At 40.9% G+C, this 27,639-nt stretch overlaps 2 protein-coding genes across 3 annotated transcripts in view; both read left to right on the plus strand.

The window, feature by feature from the left end:
* The first annotated feature begins 473 nt into the window (after positions 1 to 473).
* LOC133571082 (transmembrane protein 198-like) lies at positions 474 to 18,109 on the plus strand. The gene is made up of 4 exons (XM_061924127.2): positions 474 to 719; positions 8,986 to 9,567; positions 12,430 to 12,626; positions 16,798 to 18,109. Exons 1-4 carry the CDS (start codon positions 584 to 586, stop codon positions 16,939 to 16,941), a joined length of 1,059 nt encoding a protein of 352 aa, XP_061780111.1. The 5' UTR covers positions 474 to 583; the 3' UTR covers positions 16,942 to 18,109.
* A 4,768-nt stretch (positions 18,110 to 22,877) lies between these two features.
* dnpep (aspartyl aminopeptidase) overlaps positions 22,878 to 27,639 on the plus strand; it is a 38,513-nt gene continuing 33,751 nt past the window's right edge. The window contains exons 1-2 of one of the 2 annotated variants that reach the window (XM_061923490.1): positions 22,878 to 23,019; positions 26,896 to 26,986. In XM_061923490.1, the coding sequence (XP_061779474.1) occupies positions 23,014 to 23,019; positions 26,896 to 26,986 (97 nt within the window). In that variant the 5' untranslated portion in view covers positions 22,878 to 23,013. Of the gene's footprint in view, positions 23,109 to 26,895; positions 26,987 to 27,639 lie in introns of both variants that reach the window. The other variant, XM_061923492.1, reaches the window with a different exon arrangement.

Raw genomic sequence — 27,639 nt, forward strand, 5'->3', positions numbered from 1 at the left:
AGCAGCTGCTCGTGCATTGTCGAGGCAACAGACGAGGGATCAGCGCGGTCCGTCAGCATCCTCCCGTGGTCATGGCAACAGACAGGAAGTGGGGAGCGATGGAGTTAAAGGCCAGTGTTTATGTAGTAGATCTGGATGAAACCTCCTCTGTGGGATTTTGTTGTATTTTCGTCTAAGAGGATGATTCACATTGACATCCACATTGGCTAAAAGCTAACACACACACACACACACACACACACACACACACACACACACACACACACACACACACACACACACACACACACACACACAGGCCTGATAATCCTCCACCACAAGATGAGTATTAACATGTGTGTATGTATCTGAGGCGTCATCCTAGAAACAAAACTGAATGATATAATCTTTTTTAGGAGTTAAAAAGTTAAGACTAACCATCTCAGACTCTGAGAGAGCAGATTCTAAACCGTGTAATCTTGTCTCTTGGCCAGGTGAAGGCGTGCGGCCGACGGGCACCCCATGACCTCGCCATACCCTCACGCCTCATCTGATCACATCTCATCCCCCATTTTCTACATTTGACACTCTCCCTCTCCTCATCATGACTGAGACGCCGCAGGACCTGGAGCTCAGCCCCAGGCTGCTGGATGGGTGTGAGGACTCGGGCCGCTACACGGTGGTTCCCTCCGTGGTGTGCTCCATGTGCTGCCTCTTTGGCGTCATTTACTGCTTCTTCGGTGAGTTGAACAGTCCGCCGCTCTCACCCCGACCACACAACCTTGTGTCATTTTGAAACGGTGTGTTGTTGACTAGGGATGTCCCGATCCAGGTTTTTGCACTTCCGATCCGATACCGATATTTTTTTTGCATTTCCAATCCGATACCGATACTGACCGATACCGATACTGACCGATACTGGCCTATCCGAGCATGTATTAAAGTTTAAAGTCATTTAGCCTACTTAGTTGTCAGAATCATGTTGAAAAGGGTTTTAGTACTCTTGACAACAACTAGCCAGCTGAATTAGGGGAGTTTGAATACCGTATTTTCCGCACTATTAGCCGCACCTAAAAACCACAAATTTACTCAAAAGCTGACAGTGCGGCTTATAACCCGGTGCGCTTTATATATGGATTAATATTAAGATTAATTTTCATAAAGTTTAGGTCTCGCAACTACGGTAAACAGCCGCCATCTTTTTTCCCCGTAGAAGAGGAAGTGCTTCTTCTTCTATGGTAAGCAACCGCCAAGGTAAGCACCCGCCCCCATAGAAGAGGAAGCGCGCGGGTATTATGTTTCATTTCCTTTGTGTGTTTACATCTGTAAAGACCACAAAATGGCTCCTACTAAGCGACACACTGTGGTTCTAGCTTGCCATGCTAATGGCCAGAAACTTCCACCCATGGTGATATTCAAAAGGAAGACCTTGCCAAAAGAGAACTTTCCAGCCGGCGTCATCATAAAAGCTAACTCGAAGGGATGGATGGATGAAGAAAAGATGAGCGAGTGGTTAAGGGAAGTTTACGCGAAGAGGCCGGGTGGCTTTTTTCACGCAGCTCCGTCCATGTTGATATACGACTCCATGCGCACCCACATCACAGATGGTGTCAAAAAACAAGTGAAGCACACAAATACAACACTCGCCGTCATTCCGGGTGGATTAACCAAAGAACTCCAACCACTCGATATTGGTGTCAACAAGGCATTTAAAGCATGACTGCGAACGGCGTGGGAACAATGGATGACCGAAGGCGAACACACCTTCACTAAGACAGGGAGACAGCGCCGGACGACATACGCCAACATCTGCCAGTGGATCGTAAATGCCTGGGCGGATATATCGGTCTCAACTGTGGTCCGAGCTTTCCGGAAGGCAGGATTCACGGAACTGCTGGAAAAACAACAGCGACACTGACTCTGATGACTTCGACGAGACGGAGCCGGCTATTTTTGATCCCGTAATTCGCCCAACTTTTTAATTCGGACACCGTAGGAGAAGAATTCGAGGGATTTATGAATGAAGAATAACTTCAGAAAGTGAGTGTTATGTTTATTTTGTGTGTTGTGACATTAACATTCGAGCAACATTAAGTTATTGCTATTGCTCTGCACTATTTTGAATTTTACTATGTTTGTGATTGCACATTTGCACATTACCGTACATTTTGGGAGTGAACAGAGTTGTTAGAACGCTGGTTTTTAATATATTATTAAAGTTTGACTGACCTATCTGACTGTTTATTTGACATTCCCTGTAGCGCAGTTAGATGCGGCTTATAACACGGGGCGGCTTATGGTGCGGAAAATACGGTAATACACAATGGTTGGTAACAAGAAACTGACCTGTTTATTCAAGGATAAACACAAAATAGACAAAATTATACATGACAAACAGAAATGGCATCATTGAACTAGGGCTGGGCGATATGGCCTTTTTTTAATATTGCGATATTTCAAGGCCATATTGCGATACACAATATATATCTGGATATTTTGCCTTAGCCTTGAATGAACACTTGATGCATATAATCACAGCAGTATGATGATTCTATGTGTTTTGATTGATTGATTGAGACTTTTATTAGTAGGTTGCACAGTGAAGTACATATTCTGTACAATTGACCACTAAATGGTAACACCCCAATAAGTTTTTCAACTTGTTTAAGTCGGGGTCCACTTAAATTGATTCATGATACAGATATATACTATCAGATATATACTATCATCATAATACAGTCATCACACAAGATAATCACATTGAATTATTTACATTATTTATAATCCAGGGTGTGGAGGGGGGCGCCGGATGTAAGTGTCAAAAAGACAGCCAAAAGAGTTTGATATGAGAATAAATCTAAAGTTAAAATATAGGGTAGAAATGCACCCATTTGCAGGAAATGTAGTCTTGATTTTCAAAATGTTCTTTCAAGGCTTGCATGTCTACATTAAAACATTCTTCTTCATACTGCATTAATATATGCTACTTTTAAACTTTCATGCAGAGAAGAAAATCACAACTAAAAAAATCACTAATTTTTTCATACGGTGTTGATGTGGAAATTTTTGCCTCGGCATTTTGATGGTGTGGACGTGTGGCACCGAACGGAGATAAGCGTCTCGACAGACGTCACAATATTTGAACAATGATGACGAAAACTGTTTTCTCTGTCGTGTCCGTGTGTCGAAAATTGTTATGCGCTTATTTTTTTATTTGATTTTGTGCGTGGCATAGATTTGCTATGCGGAGAGGACGCTTAAACAGTGCGCAATTGCACAGGCGAGCACCTTAGAGGGAGCGTTGCTCGCACGGCTGCGCTAGCATCACAGCTAACGTTAGCCAGGCTGCTACCTCTCTGCTCGGGGAGGACGTATACGTATGTGACGTATGACGTGACAGTATGTGACGTGTGTAAGAAGGTGCACTTGCTGTCTGTGAGAGGGAGACACAGGAAAGAGTGAGAAGAGCCTGTCGTGTAATGCCAGCAGCTAAAAGCAACTGCGTGATAATTCACAGACCTGTGGATGTGTTGAAGGTGTGCTGGAAAATGCGGAACGGAAATTACGGAGCAGCAGAAAAGTGGAATGTATTATTTAAATCGGTGCGTTGGAAAACACGGACCGGAGTTTTTTTTTAAAACTGGATCTGGATCGGCATTTTCCCATGCTTTGCCGATACGCAATTTTTGGCAAATATCGGCAGCCGATCCGATCCAAATATCGGATCGGGACATCCCTATTGTTGATGTAAGACATTTCTCGCTCATCTTGAATGAATGAATGAAATACGTTTATTTCGGTCATATCATCAACCATTTTGTGTGAGCAGTTTAACAGCACAGATTATACATATTTAACAATCATGCACATTTACACACAAAAATAAAAGAAGAGCGAAAAAGGAATAGGCTGAAGCCAAAGCTTATATTTGCCTATCCTATACCTTCACTGAAAATAAGATTACCTGGAACATCAACGTTCAAAAAACTCAATGGAATGAAAGTAATTGTTACTATATTTGATCATTTCAAGGTTTTCTTAAAGCTTAACAAAGAAGTACATGTCTTCAACTCATCACTGAGCTTGTTCCACTATTTAACTCCTAAAACTGAAATACATTTGTATTTAATATTCCTTCTTACTTTACCTATTTCAAAAATCAATATCCCCCGTAAATGATAGTTTTCTCCTCTTAATTGAAATACCGGTAACCTTGTGTCCCCCAAGGGTCCGTGTTGGGGCCAAAACTGTTTAATGTATATATTAATGATATGTTTAATACATCCAAAATACTGAAATGTATACTATTTGCAGACGACACAAATATATTCTACAGTAGTGATGACTATAATGAGCTCATAAATACAGTAAACACAGAACTAAACATAGTAAAAAAATGGATGGACACAAATAAATGATCTTTGAATATAAATAAAACTAAGATAGTGATGTTTGGAAATCGCAACATAACGTCTGAACAGAAAATAAGTATTCATGGTACCCAAATTGAAATCGTAAATGAGAATACATTTTTGGGAGTAATAATTATATTATATCATGGAAAACTTCATGTCAGACACATTAAAACAAAAATCTCCAAAAGCCTCTCAATTATGAACAAAACAAAACTATACCTCAATGAAAATGCACTCAGTACTCTATACTGCACCTTGGTACTGCCATACCTTACATACTGTGTTGAAGTATGGGGGAATACTTACCACTACACAATTCATCCTCTGATCATATTACAGAACAGAGCAGTGCGGATCATTCACAACGTTGGTTATTCAGAACATACTCATAATCTGTTCATGCAATCAAAGTTGCTCAAATTTCATGACCTTGTTAAATATAATACATTAATAATCTTATATAAAGCATTTAACAAATGATTGCCGCCTAATCTACAACGTTTTTTATAAGACGAGTGTAGTAAGAGTGAAACTCATGTGAATAATCACTGAATGGAGAACTGGTGGTGGGATTAAATAAATTCTCTTCTTCCCACTCCCTTTCAGGCAAAACTGGACAATCATGCACTATATTAATTTATATTATTATGTTTTGTCAACTTGTACTTCTTTATGTCATTGCCTGAAATAAATAAAAAAATAAATAAAAAATAAAAACCTAAGAATACAAACTGGAAGGCTGTTGTTCTTTACTCCAAACATAATTCCCATTGTTTTTAAAAACACAACATCTGAAGATGTTAACACATTAGAACTTATAAATAATGGATTAGTATGTTCATAGTAGCACGCTTTGTGTATTATTCTAATGACCCTCTTTTGAAGTTTAATTATTGGCTCTATGTTTGTTTTATAAACATTTCCCCAAATGTCAACACAATATGTGAAATATGGAAAAATAAAATAATATCAATCAATCAATCAATCAATCAATGTTTACTTATATGGCCCTAAATCACGAGTGTCTCAAAGGGCTGCACAAGCCACAACCACATCCTCGGCTCAGATCCCAGATCAGGGCAAGAAAAAACTCAACCCAATGGGACAATGAGAAACCTTGGAGAGGACCGCAGATGTGGGGACCCCCCCTAGGGCGACTGGTGCAATGGACGTCGAGTGGATCTAGCATAATATTGTGAGAGTCCAGCCCATAGTGGATCTAACATAATAGTGTGAGAGTCCAGTCCATAGTGGATCTAACATAATAGTGAGAGTCCAGTCCATAGTGGATCTAACATAATAGTGAGAGTCCAGTCCATAGTGGATCTAACAAAATAGTGAGAGTCCAGTCCATAGTGGATCGATCTAGTTAATAGTGTGGGAATCCAGTCCATAGTGGATCTAGTTAATCGTGTGAGAGTCCAGTCCATAGTGGATCTAACATAATAGTGAAAGTCCAGTCCATAGTGGATCTAACATAATAGTGAGAGTCCAGTCCATAGTGGATCTAACAAAATAGTGAGAGTCCAGTCCATAGTTGATCTAACATAATAGTGTGAGAGTCCAGTCCATAGTGGATCTAACATAATAGTGTGAGAGTCCAGTCCATACTGGATCTAACATAATAGTGTGAGAGTCCAGCCCATAGTGGATCTAACATAATAGTAAGAGTCCAGTCCATAGTGGATCTAACATAATAGTGAGAGTCCAGTCCATAGTGGATCTAACATAATAGTGTGAGAGTTCAGTCCATAGTGGATCTAACATAATAGTGTGAGAGTCCAGTCCATAGTGGATCTAACATAATAGTGTGAGAGTCCAGTCCATAGTGGATCTAACATAATAGTGTGAGAGTCCAGTCCATAGTGGATCTAACATAATAGTGTGAGAGTCCAGTCCATAGTGGATCTAACATAATAGTGAGAGAGTCCAGTCCATAGTGGATCTAACATAATAGTGTGAGAGTCCAGTCCATAGTGGATCTAACATAATAGTGAGAGTCCAGTCCATAGTGGATCTAACATAATAGTGAGAGTCCAGTCCATAGTGGATCTAACATAATAGTGAGAGTCCAGTCCATAGTGGATCTAACATAATAGTGTGAGTCCAGTCCATAGTGGATTTAGTTAATAGTGTGAGAGTCCAGTCCATAGTGGATCTAACATAATAGTGTGAGAGTCCAGTCCATAGTGGATCTAACATAATAGTGAGAGTCCAGTCCATAGTGGATCTAACATAATAGTGTGAGAGTCCAGTCCATAGTGGATCTAACATAATAGTGTGAGAGTCCAGTCCATAGTGGATCTAACATAATAGTGAGAGTCCAGTCCATAGTGGATCTAACATAATAGTGTGAGTCCAGTCCATAGTGGATTTAGTTAATAGTGTGAGAGTCCAGTCCATAGGGACCAGCAGGAGACCATCTTGAGTGGAGACAGGTCAGCAGTGCAGAGATGTCCAAAACTGATGCACAGATGAGTGGTCCACCCTGGGTCCTGACTTTGGACAGCTAGCGTTTCATCCATGGCCACCGAACCTGTGCCCCCCCTCCACGAAGGAGAAGGGGGCAAAGCAGAAAAGAAAAGAAACGGCAGATCAACTGGTCTAAAAGGGGGTCTATTTAAAGGCTCGAGTATACAAATGAGTTTTAAGATGGGACTTAAATGCTTCTACTGAGGTAGCATCTCTAACTGTTACTGCTAGAACATTCCATAGTACTGGAGCCCCAATAGAAAACGCTCTATAGCCCGGGCTCTGGGAATCCCTAATAAGCCGGAGTTCTTAGAAGGCAGATTTCTTGCCGGGACATATGGTACAATACAATCAGCATGATAGGATGGAGCTAGACCGTGTAGTATTTTATACAATATAATATAATATATATAATATAACATATGCAGACATGTCTTATTCAGCATGTGTCTTACTTTATAAAGCATAGCAATGGATTTGGATCTTTTTCCCTTGATATATTCAACATAATTTATGATCAATTATTATTCTCTATCAATTTCCACTTGATCTAATGTTGCTTCACAATTTGTCCTTGCACCACTAAACTGACTCTGCAGCATCGCGTGGACATCGGGGGCAGTACCTCTGGATTGGCAGACCGGGGTGGTGGTTCCTCTCTTTAAAAAGGGGAACCGGAGGGTGTGTTCTAACTATCGTGGGATCACACTCCTCAGCCTTCCCGGTAAGGTCTATTCAGGTGTACTGGAGAGGAGGCTACGCCGGATAGTCGAACCTCGGATTCAGGAGGAACAGTGTGGTTTTCGTCCTGGTCGTGGAACTGTGGACCAGCTCTATACTCTCGGCAGGGTCCTTGAGGGTGCATGGGAGTTTGCCCAACCAGTCTACATGTGCTTTGTGGACTTGGAGAAGGCATTCGACCGTGTCCCTCGGGAAGTCCTGTGGGGAGTGCTCAGAGAGTATGGGGTTTCGGACTGTCTGATTGTGGCGGTCCTCTCCCTGTATGATCAGTGTCAGAGCTTGGTTCGCATTGCCGGCAGTAAGTCGGACACGTTTCCGGTGAGGGTTGGACTCCGCCAAGGCTGCCCTTTGTCACCGATTCTGTTCATAACTTTTATGGACAGAATTTCTAGGCGCAGTCAAGGCGTTGAGGGGATCCGGTTTGGTGGCTGCAGGATTAGGTCTCTGCTTTTTGCAGATGATTTGGTCCTGATGGCTTCATCTGGCCAGGATCTTCAGCTCTCACTGGATCGGTTCGCAGCTGAGTGTGAAGCGACTGGGATGAGAATCAGCACCTCCAAGTCCGAGTCCATGGTTCTCGCCCGGAAAAGGGTGGAGTGCCATCTCCGGGTTGGGGAGGAGATCTTGCCCCAAGTGGAGGAGTTCAAGTACCTCGGAGTCTTGTTCACGAGTGAGGGAAGAGTGGATCGTGAGATCGACAGGCGGATCGGTGCGGCGTCTTCAGTAATGCGGACGCTGTATCGATCCGTTGTGGTGAAGAAGGAGCTGAGCCGGAAGGCAAAGCTCTCAATTTACCGGTCGATCTACGTTCCCATCCTCACCTATGGTCATGAGCTTTGGGTTATGACCGAAAGGACAAGATCACGGGTACAAGCGGCCGAAATGAGTTTCCTCCGCCGGGTGGCGGGGCTCTCCCTTAGAGATAGGGTGAGAAGCTCTGTCATCCGGGGGGAGCTCAAAGTAAAGCCGCTGCTCCTCCGCATCGAGAGGAGCCAGATGAGGTGGTTCGGGCATCTGGTCAGGATGCCACCCGAGCGCCTCCCTAAGGAGGTGTTTAGGGCATGTCCGACCGGTAGGAGGCCACGAGGAAGACCCAGGACACGTTGGGAAGACTATGTCTCCCGGCTGGCCTGGGAACGCCTCGGGATCCCCCGGGAGGAGCTGGACGAAGTGGCTGGGGAGAGGGAAGTCTGGGCTTCCCTGCTTAGGCTGCTGCCCCCGCGACCCGACCTCGGATAAGCGGAAGAAGATGGATGGATGGATGGATGGATGGACCACTAAACACCATCAATGGCGTTTTCTTATCATTTAATGATAACTTATTCATATCAAAGCATTTTTGTAGCTGAATGAACTCAACTTGTATTATCTGCTCCAGGCTACCGCTGCTTCAAGGCTGTGATGTTCCTGACCGGCCTGATGTTTGGCTCCGTGGTTATCTTCATGCTTTGCTACAAGGAGCGCGTGCTGGACACCCAGCTGAGTGTGGAGGCTTCCGTGGGCATCGGCCTGGGCATCGGCACGCTCTGCGGCCTGGTCACCATGCTGGTTCGCAGCGTGGGCCTCTTCATGGTGGGCCTGCTGCTGGGCCTGCTGGTGGCCGTCGCCACGTTGGTGGGCATGGAGGAGCTTTCCGACAGCCCGCCACGCTCCGTCTGGGTGCCGCTGGGCGTGCTGCTCGGTCTGGGCATGCTTTTTGCCGTCCTCACCCTCCAGTGGCAGCGCATCTTCACCACACTGTCCACGGCGGTTTTCGGTGCGGCCGTCATCACTGTGGCGCTGGACTACTTTGTGGAGTTCTTCGCGCTCGTTTTCTACACGTATGAGCGCATCAAAGCCGTGCCTGGCAAGCCGGTTTGCTGGATTACGTGGGTGGTGCTGGGGGTGTGGCCCGCGCTCACCCTGCTGGGGGTCATGGTCCAGTGGAAGGTGACTGCCGAGGGCTACTCACATACCAAGGGTGAGTACCAATGATGGTAGTATGTCCCGTGTCATGGGCTGCATCCGTACGCTAAAGAGTCAGAACGCAGAACGAGGGAGCCCAAAATTGTAAATTTGGAACCTTGCCACACCCTAATCTCCTTTCTTTGCACACTGTCAGGTTCAAACACTGATGACATCTACAAACGTATTAAACAAGACAAGAAGCAAAGAATTAAACAGAGACAGAGTTCAATTTGGCTCAATAGAGTCGCCTGAACATCTATACCAGGGGTGCTCATTACGTCGATCGCGAGCTACCGGTCGATCTCGGAGGGTGTGTCAGTCGATCACCAGCCAGGCATTAAAAAAATAGTCCTAAAAATGAGCGATCATAAATCTTCACTATGACGTCACTTCCGTCACTTGATTGACATTCACGGCACCCGAGGGTCTTCTGAGATGACGCTGGCTGCTGCCAGCTCATTAAAATTACCGCCTTTTTAACTTTTACAGCCCAGCCCCCGGACATTTTTTTTTTTTTTTTTGTAATTTTGAAGAATTTATCTTAATGTGCATGAACTATTTCTGTTCAAAATTGTTTGAAATGTTAAATGTTTAAATATTAACTGTCAGCTTACTGTACTGTGCCAACTGTACTACTATATGAGTACATATTTTCTATTGTTTCGTTGAAAATAAAACAGCAAAGTCCATTTGGCTGTCATGTTTTAATTATGAGACACAATTGTGTCAAAGTCATGATTTTATTTCATGCTTGAAATAAGAAATGATGACTTTAAAAAGGTAGTTTTATACTTGTGAGTGTTGATGACACAGCTTTGCAACACTTGATATTCTAGTTTCAAGCATGTTTTACTCAATATAGGTCATCAAATCTCAGCAACAAGCTGTAATATCTTACTGAGATCATTTAGGACCAAAACACTTAAAACAAGTAAAACACTCTAACATAAAATCTGCTTAGTGAGAAGAATGATCTTATCAGACAGAAAATAAGCAAATATCACCCTTATTTGACATATTTCATCTTACTTAGATTTCGTTTTTGCCATATTTGCCAACCCTCCCGGATTTTCCAGGAGACTCCCGAAATTCAGCGCCTCTCCCGAAAACCTCCCGGGACAAATTTTCTCCCGAAAATCTCCCGAAATTCAGGCGGAGCTGGAGGCCACGCCCCCTCCAGCTCCATGCGGACCTGAGTGACGTGTTGACAGCCTGTTCTCACGTCCGCTTTCCCACCATAGACGAGTTCTTGGTTTCTTATGTGGGTTTATTGTTAGGCTGTTTCATTAACGTCCTCCCAGCGCGGTAACAACACACAACAACAGCAGTCAAGTTTTCGTCCCCCGTAAAGCAGTTCGTCTGCCGTAAACAGCAATGTTGTGACACTTTTAAACAGGACAATACTGCCATCTACTGTACATGCATATGTGACCCACCCATAATGTGTCACATTTTTGTGTTGATTTATTTATTTTATTTTGTGGTTTGAATTCGTTTTTGGAGCTGTCATTACACATTTATCAGTATTCACATTGGTCAGTAGGGGGCAGTAGGGCGTTTCTTCCCAATTGAATGCTATCACCTGCAGACCGGAAGTGTCTTGTCATTCTGATGAGCGCGACCAGTCTGTGAACAATTGAAACGTCCTGTGTGCTTTTTCCTCCTGTATAACAGGTTAGTTTTGGTGAATCAACTCACTGAATAATATCCATGTGATCTTTATAAGTTTAAGTACACATTCTGATGGTGGAGCCTAACTCTAAAGGGTTTGTGAGTTGTAGTTTGTATTTGTGAATGAATCCCGTGCACAGCTGCAGTAATCAATACAAAAAGGCGACGTGAGTGCGCAATGTTTACATAGGAACTTCTGATCCTAATTCAGACTCCCAAATTAGAGCTCCCGTTTTCTTATTGATTTTATGATGTATATTGGTATAATGTGTGTGTTCTGAAATAGTGACAGAGAATAGAACAAGGATGGACAATTCAACCCTTAACTCAACAATGAGTAGATGAGTGTTATGTGTGTGTAAATGTGTAAATAAATGAACACTGAAATTCAAGTATTTATTTTATTTATTTATATATATATATATATATATATATGTATACACATATATATATGTATATATATATGTATATATATATATATATATATATATATATACATATATATATATATATATATATATATATATATATATATATATATATATATATATATGTATGTGTGGGGAAAAAATCACAAGACTATTTCATCTCTACAGGCCTGTTTCATGAGGGGGGGGTTCCCTCAATCATCAGGAGATTTTTGATTTTTTTTCCCACACATACATATATTGCGCTCTACTACGGTATCGAGCACTATTTTTTGGATAACCTTATTAAGACATATATATATATATATATATATATATATATATATATATATATATATATATATATATATATATATATATATATATATATATAGCTACAATTCACTGAAAGTCAAGTATTTCTTATATATATATATATATATATATATATATATATATATATATCTCTTAACCACGCCCCCCCGCCCCACCCCCGACCACGCCCCCCACCCCCCACAACCCCACCTCCCGAAATCGGAGGTCTCAAGGTTGGCAAGTATGGTTTTTGCAGTACTAGGGAGTTGAACAAATAAATATATAAACCTACAAACAGTAGGAAATAAGTAGTGCCCTGCAAAAATGTAAATCTAAGTAAGATTAAATATGTCAAATAAGGGTGATATTTGCTTATTTTCAGGGTGCAGCCCCTGAATTGTGACATGGCAACATTCTTTCAGTGAGTCAGCCTGCGAGTTCTTGCTCATTTCAGCAGCTAACTGAGCCACTTTCATCCCCAGTCGTCATCAGTCGTCAGCAGAGGAGGATGCAGGTGATGCGGATTCGTCAAAGGGACGACCGCTACCGCCACAAGAAGAAGAAGAAGAAGCATCAGGGCTCCTCCAGTCAACAGCAAGCCAAGCAACTCCAGCAGGACCCCGCCTACCGCCGCAAGCCCAACCCTATACGCCGCTATGACACTGATGTCCTCTCACCGGTGAGGACCTTACATTCCCTTCTCCTATATTACAAACCTTCATTAACTCTACAGCCTATTTCAGGTAGAAAACGTTCTTTACTGTCCTACAAGTGTACTGTAAACGTTAGAAAAAAGGTAACCTACACTTTTTGTTGAATGTTGTTCATTTCCTATGTGAGACAAGAACTAATAATATGTCTTTTTCTATTCTGTTCGCCTAAATTAAAAGAAAAAAATGGCTAACGATGCAGGTAATGGGGATACAATCTAATAACCCTATAGTAGACCTGGGCAAGTCTTTACATGCTTGGAATCTGCATCATATACTAGTTACTATGCTCATCTAATTACTTACTATGCTCATCTAATTAGTTACTATGGTCATCTAATTAGTTACTATGCTCATCTAATTACTTACTATGCTCATCTAATTACTTACTATGCTCATCTAATTAGTTACTATGCTCATCTAATTACTTACTATGCTCATCTAATTACTTACTAAGGTCATCTAATTAGTTACTATGCTCATCTAATTACTTACTATGCTCATCTAATTACTTACTAAGGTCATCTAATTAGTTACTATGCTCATCTAATTACTTACTATGGTCATCTAATTAGTTACTATGCTCATCTAATTACTTACTATGCTCATCTAATTACTTACTAAGGTCATCTAATTAGTTACTATGCCCATCTAATTACTTACTATGGTCATCTAATTACTTACTATGGTCATCTAATTAGTTACTATGCCCATCTAATTACTTACTATGCTCATCTAATTAGTTACTATGCTCATCTAATTAGTTACTATGCTCATCTAATTACTTACTATGGTCATCTAATTAGTTACTATGCTCATCTAATTACTTACTATGCTCATCTAATTACTTACTAAGGTCATCTAATTAGTTACTATGCCCATATAATTACTTACTATGCTCATCTAATTAGTTACTATGGTCATCTAACTAGTTACTATGCTCATCTAATTACTTACTATGGTCATCTAATTAGTTACTATGCTCATCTAATTACTTACTATGGTCATCTAATTAGTTACTATGGTCATCTAATTAGGTACTATGGTCATCTAATTAGTTACTATGCCCATCTAATTAGTTACTATGGTCATCTAATTACTTACTATGGTCATCTAATTAGTTACTATGCCCATCTAATTAGTTACTATGGTCATCTAATTACTTACTATGGTCATCTAATTAGTTACTATGGTCATCTAATTACTTACTATGCCCATCTAATTACTTACTATGCTCATCTAATTACTTACTATGGTCATCTAATTAGTTACTATGCCCATCTAATTACTTACTATGCTCATCTAATTAGTTACTATGGTCATCTAACTAGTTACTATGCTCATCTAATTACTTACTATGGTCATCTAATTAGTTACTATGGTCATCTAATTAGGTACTATGGTCATCTAATTAGTTACTATGCCCATCTAATTAGTTACTATGATCATCTAATTACTTACTATGGTCATCTAATTAGTTACTATGGTCTATGGTCGGCTATGGTCATGCGGTCATGTGACCAGGCGCTGAAACTTTATAACAACAACAAACTTAAGCTTACATGAACTCAACGTCAAATTTGAGGAAGCACATGGCGGTAAGTAACGTTAGTAAAGTTAAAAGTTAAAGTACCAATGATTGTCACACACACAATAGATGTGGCGAAATTATTCTCTGCATTTGACCCATCACCCTTGATCACCCCCTGGGAGGTGAGGGGAGCAGTGGGCAGCAGCGGTGGCCGCGCCCGGGAATCATTTTTGGTGATTTAACCCCCAATTCCAACCCTTAGTAGTAGATATTTTGGCTGTCACCGTAGGCTGATGTTAGCTTCCCTGCTATGAATCACTGTCAGATGTACATCGTGTGGGGACATTTATTAACACACTGCAGCCTCATAGACAGACAGAGACACACACACACACACACACACACATACACACACGCACACACACACAAGCATGCATAGAAACACCAATCAGAAGTGCACAGTGTGTTCCCAGGTGCAGCCCACACCTATCAGTTTATGGTTTGCGTAAAGGCTAACTTGTTATTTTCCTTTGTAATCTCTGCCTACTGAGCCTATGGTGCTGTTAAGTTATTGTGGCTCAATTTGCCCTATTTTATTTAATTTTAATGTATTATTATTTAATATATATTCAAGTTTTAGTTGCTTAAGAGATATTCTTTGCTCTGAATTTGCTCATTGCTATTTTTATGTTTTTGTGCATTATTTGTTGCCGTCATCATTAAACGAACAGGTTACTCATCAGTTACTCAGTACTTGAGTAGTTTTACATACTTTACTCAAGTAAATATTTGGGTGACTACTCCTTACTTTTACTTGAGTAATAAATCTCTAAAGTAACAGTACTCTTACTTGAGTACAATTTCTGGCTACTCTACCCACCTCTGCCTGTACCCAAGGGGAATTTGAAGGACTGAATGAATTAGACAGCCAGAAAGGGTATGGCCTAGGGCTGCAGCTAACGATTATTTTTCTATCGATTAATCTATAGATTATTTTTTTCGATTAATCGGTTAATCTATAGATTATTTTTTCGATTAATCTATAGATTATTTTTCCTTTTACCGATTATTTTTTTTAATTTAAAATGAAGAGGAAAAAATAAATGTAGGCCAGTTTTTTCAAAAGGCATGGCTTTTATTTACAAAAAAAAAAGTATGGCCACTCAGTCAACATTGACAACAACATGACAAAATATTCTGTAACAATGTAAACATTTAAAACTTTTAACATTTAACAAAATTAAAAGTAGCTTATTTGCTTTTTAATGTGCAAATATAAAAGTAAACATCCAGTGCAAATCTTAATATTCTGCAATAGTATAAGCATTTCAAAAGTAAAAGTATTGCTTATTTTGCTTTAAAATGTGCAAAAATAAAGATAAACATCCAATACAAAAAAGTACAAAACGGAAATATTCTGTAACAGTGTAAACATTTCAACAAAAGTAAAAGTATTGCTTATTTGCTAAAATGTGCAAAAATAAAGCTAAACATCCAATACAAAAAAAGTGTACAGTGTAAACATTTCAACAAAAGTAAAAGTATTGCTTATTTTGCTTAATAACACAACAATGATAGTATGATTAAAGTGAAAGTTAATTGTTGGTTTGTACATAGTATATGTAACTGTTAATGTTGTAAAAGGTATTTGCACAACTAATTAACGTTAGCGTTTGTGACACGTCTTGTGCCGTGGGGTTCTTTCAGGACCGACAGACTGAACGCCAGACGGCTTTGCCAGGTTTACAATCTTTTAATTTTACACAAAGTCTTTTCTCTTCCAACTCTTTTCTCTTTCTTTCCTCGCTTTTCGGCTCCTCTTCCTCGCTCGCTCGTCGTCCTCTGTCTCTCCTCCTCTCTCGCTCCACGTCAGCTTCACTCTGGCTCCTTCCAGTCTCTCTTCCCTCTCTCTCTGCTGCTCCCCTTTTCTTCAGCGAGAGGAGATTGGATGATCGTGCCCAGGTGCGCGGATCGCGCACCTGGGCACGATTGCGGCGTCGCTCCCGGCGCGCCCCACCTCGCCGCTCGCTCGCCGCCGCCGCCGCCTCTCCACAGCGTTAAAGAGGAGCGAGTCTTTGTAAACACTGAACAGGCACGCCAAACGCGCCTCTCAGAGCGAAACGGTGCTTTAGTTTATGATTTCACAACGCAGATACAAATGACACATTCATGTTTTTGTGTAATGATGACAACGTATACGCACGCGGACGATTGACTAGTTGATGGTGATGGCAAGAACGCTGTCGGTTTTCTTTTCAAATGTTCCTTCATAGCCGTTGTGCTGCTATGATAGGCCATTTCCGCTCGACACAGTGTGCATACAACAACATTATTAGGCCGTTTATTGAAATACTCCCACACTTTTGACGACTTTTGGCGTGCTTTTTTCCCCTCGCTCGCATCGTCTGCTTTGCGATCCGCCATGACAGTAGTGTGACGTAAATATACGACGCGCCGACGCACAAAAACGGCGTCGACGTATTTACGTAACCGATGACGTCGACTACGTCGACGCGTCGTTTCAGCCTTAGTATGGCCAGCATCTTTCTTAAGTAAAAGCATGTATTGAGTGCCATTGTATCCTACATGTAACTGTCTTGTTATTCCAGAGTTACATTCAGAGTTTCCGAGAGCGGCAGGTGCAGGCGCAGCCTTTCCCGCGACAGTTCTTTGGTGGGCCACATGCTGCAGTGGATCTGGGCTACGACCGTGGCTCCACGCCACCCGCTGCAGGACCTTCACTACGAACCTAACGCCACCTGGACTCTTGAACCGGCAGTTCCGTACAGTGGATGGGAAACATCTACTGATGACAACCTCTCGCTACACACACACACTATACACACACACACACACACACTCCTACCTGAGGGTTGGCATCTGTTCCAGCACCTCACACTGGATCAGGGATCACAATGCAGACTCACTTCAGGCACAAGCGTCATCCTAACTGGTGATGCTCAGCCGGCAGGTCGTCCTATCTCCGTGCCATGTAGACTCCATAGCCACCTTCTCAACGGGTTTTGCCCCACTTGGTGCTGGACCATAATGTCTTTAAGTGGATTTTGCCGTAACGGGTGCCTTGTCCCTTCCTGTGACGGGAAGGGATGTTACTGGCAGGTCTCCACGGGCGAGCTACAGGGTCACATTCAGGGGTTACGTACCTTGAAGGTTACCAAACGCAAGAAAGCCATATGTACAGCGGCACCCCGCCACAACTCACTTACAGTAAGATCCTAAAATGAATCACACAGCTTCAGGACCCCAAAGATCATCTCTACCAGGCTCGAGTAGACACATTGGCTTGGAGGCGTCGCTCCGTCCCAGCCTCCAGTTGATGTTGACATCACTGTGCTGGAGACGTGATGAACAAGGCAAGGGTGTGAGCATCGTATTTACACCGTCACTGTAAAAAAAAAATGTCTTGACCTTAATAATAGAAAGAGAGAATGTACAAAATGTTTGCATGAGCTCCACCTTGAGCGTGGCTTCCTTTAGCCTCCAAACACCCAGCGAGACTTTTACCTTCACCCGACTTTGTACAGAAGAACCTTTTTTTCTCTTTGATTTACCACCTTCCTATGATAGTATTTTTTAAGCTGTTTTCCGATTTCATGTGGTTATATTCCGACATTAAAGCATGCCTCTGTGCTGTCAGTGTGTGTCGTCTCGTGACACCAAGCCACACACACACACACACACACACACACACACACACACACTGTAAGATGCTACACAAACTTTGGTTTATTTATTAAAGTGGCACTTGTTTACGTCAGCATTTTTTGTTTTGTTCTTTTTTCTACAAGATCGGCGCATGTACGAAAGCTTTACTGTCATTGTAGTCCAGATATACTGCACACACACAAATGACACAGTGACGTGCGGTGAGGTTGATGGCTGGTGAGGCACTGACTTCATCACAGTCAGATTTACAAACATATGAACCCTAAAGAGTATCTTATTCACCATTTGATTGGCAGCAGTTAACGGGTTATGTTTAAAAGCTCATACCAGCATTCTTCCCTGCTTGGCACTCAGCATCAAGGCTTGGAATTGGGGGTTAAATCACCGAAAATTATTCCCGGGCGCGGCGCCGCTGCTGCCCACTGCTCCCCTCACCTCCCAGGGGGTGATCAAGGGGATGGGTCAAATGCAGAGGACAAATTTCACCACACCTAGTGTGCGTGTGACAATCATATACTTTAACTTGACTTTAACTTTACACATACAAACTGTAGCACCCAAAAAGCACATTTAATTAAAAAAACGTTATTATGGTCTTACCTTTACTTATAAATGAAGTCCATGCGCCGCTGTTGTGCTGGATAATGCACCCCCGCCGTAGAATGCACCCCCTGACGGGAGTGTTGTATCAACTAAAGCCCACACTTAAACTTTCCACGTGCAAGATTGAATCTATTTAAAAAAGTTATTTAATAAGAAGCCAAAAAGAGCAAAAACAATATTGTTCGTGTTGGAGGAGTTGTGAATGACTGCTGGGCCACAACATTAGGTACACCTGCACGGATTTCATATTTCAGTCATTCACAACTCCTCTGTGCTGGTGTCAGAGTCCTTTTCATTGAGGGCCACATTGCAGTTATGGTTGCCCTCAGAGGGCCGCTTTTAACAAGGAGTAATATATATATATATATATATATATATATATTAATACATTAACAATATATTTTTTTACATAAGCTGCCAAAAAAAAAAATTAGATTTGACTTTAAAAACTGTCAGCTCAGTCAGCAGAATTTTACAGTAAAAGCAGTGTTTTTTTTACAGCATATAAAAAAATGGAATAAATGGAGAAACAATACCACTGTTTTTAGCGGTAAAATTCAAGCAACAGAGCTGCCAGTTTGTTTTTTTACCATAAAATGTTGTTGTTTTAATGTTTTTTTTGTATGTTTTTTTTAATGTTTTTAGTGTCGTACTGTATATGGAAAAAAAACCAGTACCAAAGTTGATTATACGGTAAAAAAACAAAACCTGTAAAATCTATTGTCAATTTTACAGTCTACAATTTGATTGATAATTTGTTTTGAAATCATAAGTCAAGCAGATATTTAAGTACAGTATTTATCTTTATTTGAACAACAAATATTCTTGGCATACATGATAATATAATATTTTGATTTTGATAGTATTTAATTTTTAAATATATGCAATTGCATGTAGTACATGATTTGTAATGTCAAAAGGGAAAGAACAAATATATTTAGTATGAAAAGATTAAGCATGTTATTTCCAGGCTTTCAAGGGCCACATAAAATAACGTGGCGGGCCAGATTTGGCCCCCCGAGCCTTGAGTTGGACACCTGTGCTGTAAAACATTACATCTTAAGTATTTAAAGACGACTATCCCTCAGATCTTATGATTCCATCCATCCATCCATCTTCTTCCGCTTATCCGAGGTCGGGTCGCGGGGGCAGCAGCCTAAGCAGGGAAGCCCAGACTTCCCTCTCCCCAGCCACTTGGTCCAGCTCCTCCCGGGGGATCCCGAGGCGTTCCCAGGCCAGCCGGCAGACATAGTCTTCCCAAGGTGTCCTGGGTTTTCCCCGTGGCCTCCTACCGGTCAGACGTGCCCGAAACACCTCCCTAGGGAGGCGTTCGGGTGGCATCCTGACCAGATGCCCGAACCACCTCATCTGGCTCTTCTCCATGTGGAGGAGCAGCGGCTTTACTTTGAGCTCCCCCCGGATGACAGAGCTTCTCACCCTATCTCTAAGGGAGAGCCCCGCCACCCGGCGGAGGAAACTCATTTGGGCCGCTTGTACCCGTGATCTTGTCCTTTCGGTCATGACCCAAAGCTCATGACCATAGGTGAGGATGGGAACGTAGATCGACCGGTAAATCGAGAGCTTTGCCTTCCGGCTCAGCTCCTTCTTCACCACAACGGATCGATACAGCGTCCGCATTACTGAAGACGCCGCACCGATCCGCCTGTCGATCTCACGATCCACTCTTCCCTCACTCGTGAACAAGACTCCGAGGTACTTGAACTCCTCCACTTGGGGCAAGATCTCCTCCCCAACCCGGAGATGGCACTCCACCCTTTTCCGGACGAGAACCATGGACTCGGATTTGGAGGTGCTGATTCCCATCCCAGTCGCTTCATACTCGGCTGCGAACCGATCCAGTGAGAGCTGAAGATCTTGGCCAGATGAAGCCATCAGGACCACATCATCTGCAAAAAGCAGAGACCTAATCCTGCAGCCACCAAACCAGATCCCCTCAACGCCTTGACTGCGCCTAGAAATTCTGTCCATAAAAGTTCTGAACAGAATGGGTGACAAAGGGCAGCCTTGGCGGAGTCCAACCCTCACTGGAAACGTGTCCGACTTACTGCCGGCAATGCGGACCAAGCTCTGACACTGATCATACATACAGACAGTCCGTTACCCCATACTCTCTGAGCACTCCCCACAGGACTTCCCGGGGTACACGGTCGAATGCCTTCTCCAAGTCCACAAAGCACATGTAGACTGGTTGGGCAAACTCCCATGCACCCTCAAAGACCCTGCCGAGAGTATAGAGCTGGTCCACAGTTCCACGACCAGGACGAAAACCACACTGTTCCTCCTGAATCCGAGGTTGGACTATCCGGCGTAGCCTCCTCTCCAGTACATCTGAATAGACTTTACCGGGAAGGCTGAGGAGTGTGAACCCACAATAGTTAGAACGCACCCTCCGGTTCCCCTTCTTAAAGAGAGGAACCACCACCCCGGTCTGCCAATCCAGAGGTACCGCCCCCGATGTCCACGCGATGTTGCAGAGTCTTGTCAACCAAGACAGCCCCACAACATCCAGAGCCTTAAGGAACTCCGGGCGGATCTCATCCACCCCCGGGGCCTTGCCACCGAGGAGCTTTTTAACTACCTCGGCAACCTGAAACCAGAAAGATGGACATCAATCATCCATCAGTCCTGGATTTGACACAAACAATAACAGGCAAAGTATGAGCAGTTTTTATTTTCAGGTTACCCCTTTTTGCTTTGGGTGGGAGACCTTTGCTGCGCATGTTGGAGATGAGAGAGAAGTTCTTATCTGAGCTTGCGTCTTTGGACTGTGGAGAGCAGCTGGTGTCAGACGTGAGTGCAACAATGTTTGATGTTGATGCAGACTTCATGACTTGTCACAACTTGTGCGTCTCCGTGCTTTGATTACCACTTCTTTTTTTTCTATGCGTGCTGGTGGTGCTTCTGGTCCTGTTCACAGGAAGCACCAAGTCCTTGGATCAGTGGTTCTCAAGTTTTTCTTCAATCAATATTTACTTATATAGCCCTAAATCACCAGTGTCTCAAAGGGCTGCACAAGCCACAACCACATCCTCGGCTCAGATCCCACATCAGGGCAAGGAAAAAACTCAACCCAATGGGATGACAATGAGAAACCTTGGAGGGGACCACAGATGTGGGGGCACCCCACCCCCCTCTGGGCGACCAATGCAATGGATGTCGAGTGGATCTAGCATAATATTGTGAGAGTCCAGTCCATAGTGGATCTAACATAATAGTGTGAGTCCAGTCCATAGTGGATCTAACATAATAGTGAGAGTCCAGTCCTTATTGGATCTAGCATAATAGTGAGAGTCCAGTCCATAGTGGATCTAACATAATAGTGTGAGAGTCCAGTCCATAGTGGATCTAACATAATAGTGTGAGTCCAGTCCATAGTGGATCTAACATAATAGTGAGAGTCCAGTCCTTATTGGATCTAACATAATAGTGAGAGTCCAGTCCATAGTGGATCTAACATAATAGTGAGAGTCCAGTCCATAGTGGATCTAACATAATAGTGTGAGAGTCCAGTCCATAGTGGATCTAACATAATAGTGAGAGTCCAGTCCATAGTGGATCTAACATAATAGTGAGAGTCCAGTCCATAGTGGATCTAACATAATAGTGAGAGTCCAGTCCACAGTGGATCTAACATAATAGTGAGAGTCCAGTCCATAGTGGATCTAACATAATAGTGTGAGAGTCCAGTCCATAGTGGATCTAGTTAATAGTGTCAGAGTCCAGTCCATAGTGGATCTAACATAATAGTGAGAGTCCAGTCCATAGTGGATCCAACATAATAGTGAGAGTTCAGTCCATATTGGATCTAACATAATAGTGTGAGTCCAGTCCATAGTGGATCTATCATGTGACAGGTGGTGACAGAGGTATGGACTTGGGACTTGACTTGAGACTTTCCAGTCTTGACTTTGGACTTGACTCGGGACTTGAGGGCAAAGACTTGAGACTTACCTATGACTTTCAAAACAATGACTCGGTCTCACCTCTGCAGTACACCTACTTTGAGACAAGAGCTATAGTGATGCATGCTTGGTTATGCTTTAAAGTCATATCCAACAATTGCGACAACGACTTTTTTCTGTCAACCGAGTTTCGTTTTTTAACGATGTCTGCTGGTGGTGTGCCTCCGCATTTTTTCAACGCAAAAAATGTGCCTTGACTCAAAAAAGGTTAAAAAACACTGAGTTATGGTTTTTAATTCACATCCAACAATTGTGAGAACAACTTTTTTATCGTCAAAATCGGCTGCTGAGTTTAATTTTTTTAATGTTTTCTGCTGCTGGGGATTTTTTCAATGGAAAAAAAACGTGCCTTGACTCAGAAAAAGTTGAAAAACACTGCTGTGATTTCACAGAACTAAAGGTGTGCGGGTGTAATTACACCTCCTAGCCGCTGGGTGTCACTGTGACAGTGCTGCTACCTCCACTGCTGACGAGTCGACAAATCTGTGGTTTCCTGCCTTCAGGCCGCCGGTGTCGTCACCTCAGCGCGTGCATGACTTCAAAGTCCCGCCGATGCAGGTAAGATCCTTCTTTTACCTGTCAAATGTGGCGCTGAATGAGACTTTAACTTTGACTTCAGACCGTAGAACAAGAGAGGCCACAAACAGGTTTGTTGTGCGGCGTAAGCTAGCAATTTAGTTTAAACTTGTTATTCACACAATTGAAGTTCTTCCGTGTTGTTTATGACCAGACGTGCATTATTCCTTTTTAACGGAAGCAATTCATTCAATCTGTCACCAAAAACATGACTCGTGTTCTAAAGTTAAGCAATAATAGCAGTAAACAGGGTCGTTTAGATCAGGGGTTCTTAATATGTTTTGATTTTGGGGCCCAACTTTTTTTTCCACTACAGAGGGGCCCGGGGCACGTTCAAATTTTAACACTGAATTGGTAATCTCCCTCTTGATTCTAATCATATTCAATAAATCTATCTAACCTACTTACTAGTGATGGGTTGATGAGGCGTCATGAAGCGTTTCGACACATTGCAAAACTGTATTGATACTGTGTCGATACTGTGTCACTAAATACTGACATCTGCTGGACATTAAAAATCCCTACAGGCAACCTATGGACCGACTCAACTGACACTGATTTGATGCCCTAGTACAGGGGTCACCAACCTTTTTGAAACCAAAAACTACTTCTTGGGTACTGATTAATGCGAAGGGCTACCAGTTTGATACACACTTAAATAAATAAATATATTGTCATTTGTAAGTTACACGTAAGTGTGATTTAAACAAGAATACCTAAATAAAAAAATGTATATAAATAAAAAAATGGGTATTTCTGTCTGTCATTCCGTCGTACATTTTTTTTTCCTTTTACGGAAGGTTTTTTGTAGAGAATAAATGATGAAAAAAACACTTAATTGAACGGTTTAAAAGAGGAGAAAACATGAAAAAAAAATTAAAATAAAATTTTGAAACATAGTTTATCTTCAATTTCGACTCTTTATAATTCAAAATTCAACCGACAAAAAGAAGAGAAAAATTAGATTATTTGAATCTTTTTGAAAAAATTAAAAAAAGAATTTATGGAACATCATTAGTAATTTTTCCTGATTAAGATACATTTTAGAATTTTGATGACATGTTTTAAATTGGTTAAAATCCAATCTGCACTTTGTTAGAATATTTAACAAATTGGACCAAGCTATATTTCTAACAAAGACAAATCAGTATTTCTTCTAGATTTTCCAGAACAAAAATTTCAAAAGAAATTCAAAATACTTTGAAATAAGATTTAAATTTGATTCTACAGATTTTCTAGATTTGCCAGAATAATTGTTTTGAATTTTAATCATAGTAAGTTTGAAGAAATATTTCACAAATATTCTTCGTCGAAAAACCAGAAGCTAAAATATTTATTATTCTTTACAATAATAAAAAAAAAAAATTACTTGAACATTGATTTAAATTGTCAGGAAAGAAGAGGAAGAAATTTAAAAGGTAAAAAGGTATATTTGTTTAAAAATCCTAAAATCATTTTTAAGGTTGTATTTTTTCTCTAAAATTGTATTTCTAAAAGTAATAAGAAGCAAAGTAAAAAATAAATGAATTTATGTAAACAAGTGAAGACCCATCCATCCATCCATTTTCTACCGCTTATTCCAAGTGAAGACCAAGTCTTTAAAATATTTTCTTGGATTTTCAAATTCTATTTGAGTTTTGTCTCTTTTAGAATTAAAAATGTCGAGCAAAGCGAGACCAGCTTGCTAGTAAATAAATAAAATTTAAAAAATAGAGGCAGCTCACTGGTAAGTGCTGCTCTTTGAGCTATTTTTAGAACAGGCCAGCGGGCGACTGATCAGGTCCTTACGGGCGACCTGGTGACCGCGGGCACCGCGTTGGTGACCCCTGCCCTAGTATATACAATAATATAAACCAAGTCATTGTATTTCATTATTTCATATTTTCATTTAAATAAAAATATATTTTTATCTTTTTTAGATACAGTCAATAAATAATGTGAACATGTATCATAACATGGAAATCTAAGAGAACGTGTTGTGGATGATTGTGGACTGGGAATTTTTTTAATTTTATTTTTTACACATTTTTATAAAAAAAAAAAAAAAAAAAAAGTTTTTCCGACGTATTACATTTTAGACGATTTCTCTTCTTAGTTATTATTTCTCCGGCTGTAGAAAAGAGCCGCTCACAGGGCACAGAGGAGGCGTCAGTGCGACACAGTTGGCGTATCGGTCACGTGACCAAAACAGCTCATGATCGGTCACGTGACTTTCTAAAAGCGGTACGCGCACCGACACAGGGTTTTGCTCCATGAGCTCGACGCATGCGCCGATGCATCGGTGTTGCCGGACCCATCACTAGAATTTGATGCCTACATCTTGTTTCAAAAAAGCTGGCACAAGTGGCAAAAAAGACTGAGAAAGTTGAGAAATGCTCACAAAGATTATGTATTTAACACATAACCTTGGGGCTTGGGTCAGGCTGATTGGAAAATGAAGTACTAACCAAATATAGTGCATAAGAAGGGACTCAAATAACTGACAAATGTTATTTTTTGCAAATATTAGCTCATTTGGAATTTGATGCCAACAACTTGTTTCAAAAAAGCTGGCACAAGTGGCAAAATTGACTGAGAAAGTTGAGAAATGCTCACAAAGATTATGTATTTAACACATAACCTTGGGGCTTAGGTCAGGCTGATTAGAAAATAAAGTACTAACCAAATATAGTGCATAAGAAGGCACTCATAAATAACTGACAAACATAAATAACTGACATACAATACGTTTACATAGTCATTTTGTGCTAAAACACAGGCGCTAAATTAATAATGAATATGTTTAACTTGGCTTCCCCACTTTAGTCATAAATTTTGCGCTAAAAAAAACCTGCTCTATGACTTGTTTGTTTGAGTTTGTCATTATGTATTACAACTGAGTGCCGGCGTGGCCCCCAGCCCCATGGTTAAGAAACACTGATCTAGATGACCCCAACTGACCTTAATGGCTGAGTGAGTTTGTTTTCTTTATTTTTGTGGTCTGGTGGAAGAAAAACAAATTATTATTTATTTATTATTATTTATTATTTAATAATTATTAATTATTACAAATTATTATTTGTCCTAAAAGTCTCAGCTTTAACTAAAGCATATTTAGCACAATTAATGAGAAGGTTGTGCAGCCTGTTTAGTACTTGTCTGTCTGCATAATCAATAGACACTATTAAGAAAAAATGTTGTATTTTAAATAAAAATGTAGTTTTTCAGCACACGATATTTGCTGTCAAGTGAATCAAGTGACAGTCAGGTTGTGCGACTAAATAAAATGTTAATCTAACAATAAATACTAGCTTAAGGTGATGAAGTGGTAGGTAAACATGATGTGAATAGCTGTTGGATTGATTGCATTTATTTGTATTTTGTGATTATTATTTTTTTTTCAATGAATATACAATTGGTATAAAATAAAATACTAAATACCTGTCTAATGCAATATTTTTTAAATGTCAATGGAACATATAAAATAACATGTTAGGCAGTCCTAACAAACTAAGATTTCATTAAGAATAAATGGAGGGAAAAAAAATAATTTTTCTTTATAAATGGAATGTGAAAACATTTTTTTTGAATGAATGTCAACACTTTCAAATGCATGTTTAACTGTTGACACTTGTTTAAATACATTGTGATATATTCAAAAAAATGTGCATTGCCTTCATTTTAAAAATACTAGTCCGAAATGATAAGAAAATACGAGAATCTTGTTGTCACTGACCCATATGCATTGTTACTGGCAATCCTTACGGCATACAGTATACATTTCAAATTACAGAGCTAGCACTAAAATGTTAGTTTATTGATATTTATTCCCTTGGCATTCCAAATTGATGGCTATTTTACTGTTGTTTTTCCCCCCAGTCCATAACAATGAATGGCTCCAAGGTAGCCGTGCAGTCAGCTGCCAGAGAATTTTTGCAGTTTGTCAACAGAGGGGTGTCTCCATATCACGGTAAAGTCTGAGGATTTAACCCTGAATCCTATTTTTCATTTGTCCTGTTTTAAGATGAAGTACTTGATGTGATATTCATACTTAAGTTGAATCTGATGACGTGTGTATGATGAGTTGTGTGCAGGTCGGGTCAAACTACATCTTATCTTATCTTCAGATTAGATTATAGAGCTTTGCGTTGCTCACCTTTGTACTCTGGCCTAGCACCCACAAAGTAGGGATGGGCAGATGGACCAAATATATATACCGTATTTTTCGGAGTATACAGGTAAAAGTCAGTAAATTAGAATATTTTGAAAAACTTGATTTATTTCAGTAATTGCATTCAAAAGGTGTAACTTGTACATTATATTTATTCATTGCACACAGACTGATGCATTCAAATGTTTATTTCATTTAATTTTGATGATTTGAAGTGGCAACAAATGAAAATCCAAAATTCCGTGTGTCACAAAATTAGAATATTACTTAAGGCTAATACAAAAAAGGCATTTTTAGAAATGTTGGCCAACTGAAAAGTATGAAAATGAAAAATATGAGCATGTACAATACTCAATACTTGGTTGGAGCTCCTTTTGCCTCAATTACTGCGTTAATGCGGCGTGGCATGGAGTCGATGAGTTTCTGGCACTGCTCAGGTGTTATGAGAGCCC

The sequence above is a fragment of the Nerophis lumbriciformis genome, linkage group LG28 (assembly GCF_033978685.3).
Source record: "Nerophis lumbriciformis linkage group LG28, RoL_Nlum_v2.1, whole genome shotgun sequence".
Taxonomy (NCBI): Eukaryota; Metazoa; Chordata; class Actinopteri; order Syngnathiformes; family Syngnathidae; genus Nerophis; species Nerophis lumbriciformis.

Excerpts from the sequence above, each read along its gene's own strand:
- LOC133571082 (XM_061924127.2), top strand. The coding sequence starts at position 584 with ATGACTGAGACGCCGCAGGACCTGGAGCTCAGCCCCAGGCTGCTGGAT. Across the intron at positions 720-8,985 it reads CGTCATTTACTGCTTCTTCG|GCTACCGCTGCTTCAAGGCT; the intron begins GTGAGTTGAACA and ends TATCTGCTCCAG. Across the intron at positions 9,568-12,429 it reads GGGCTACTCACATACCAAGG|TCGTCATCAGTCGTCAGCAG; the intron begins GTGAGTACCAAT and ends TTTCATCCCCAG.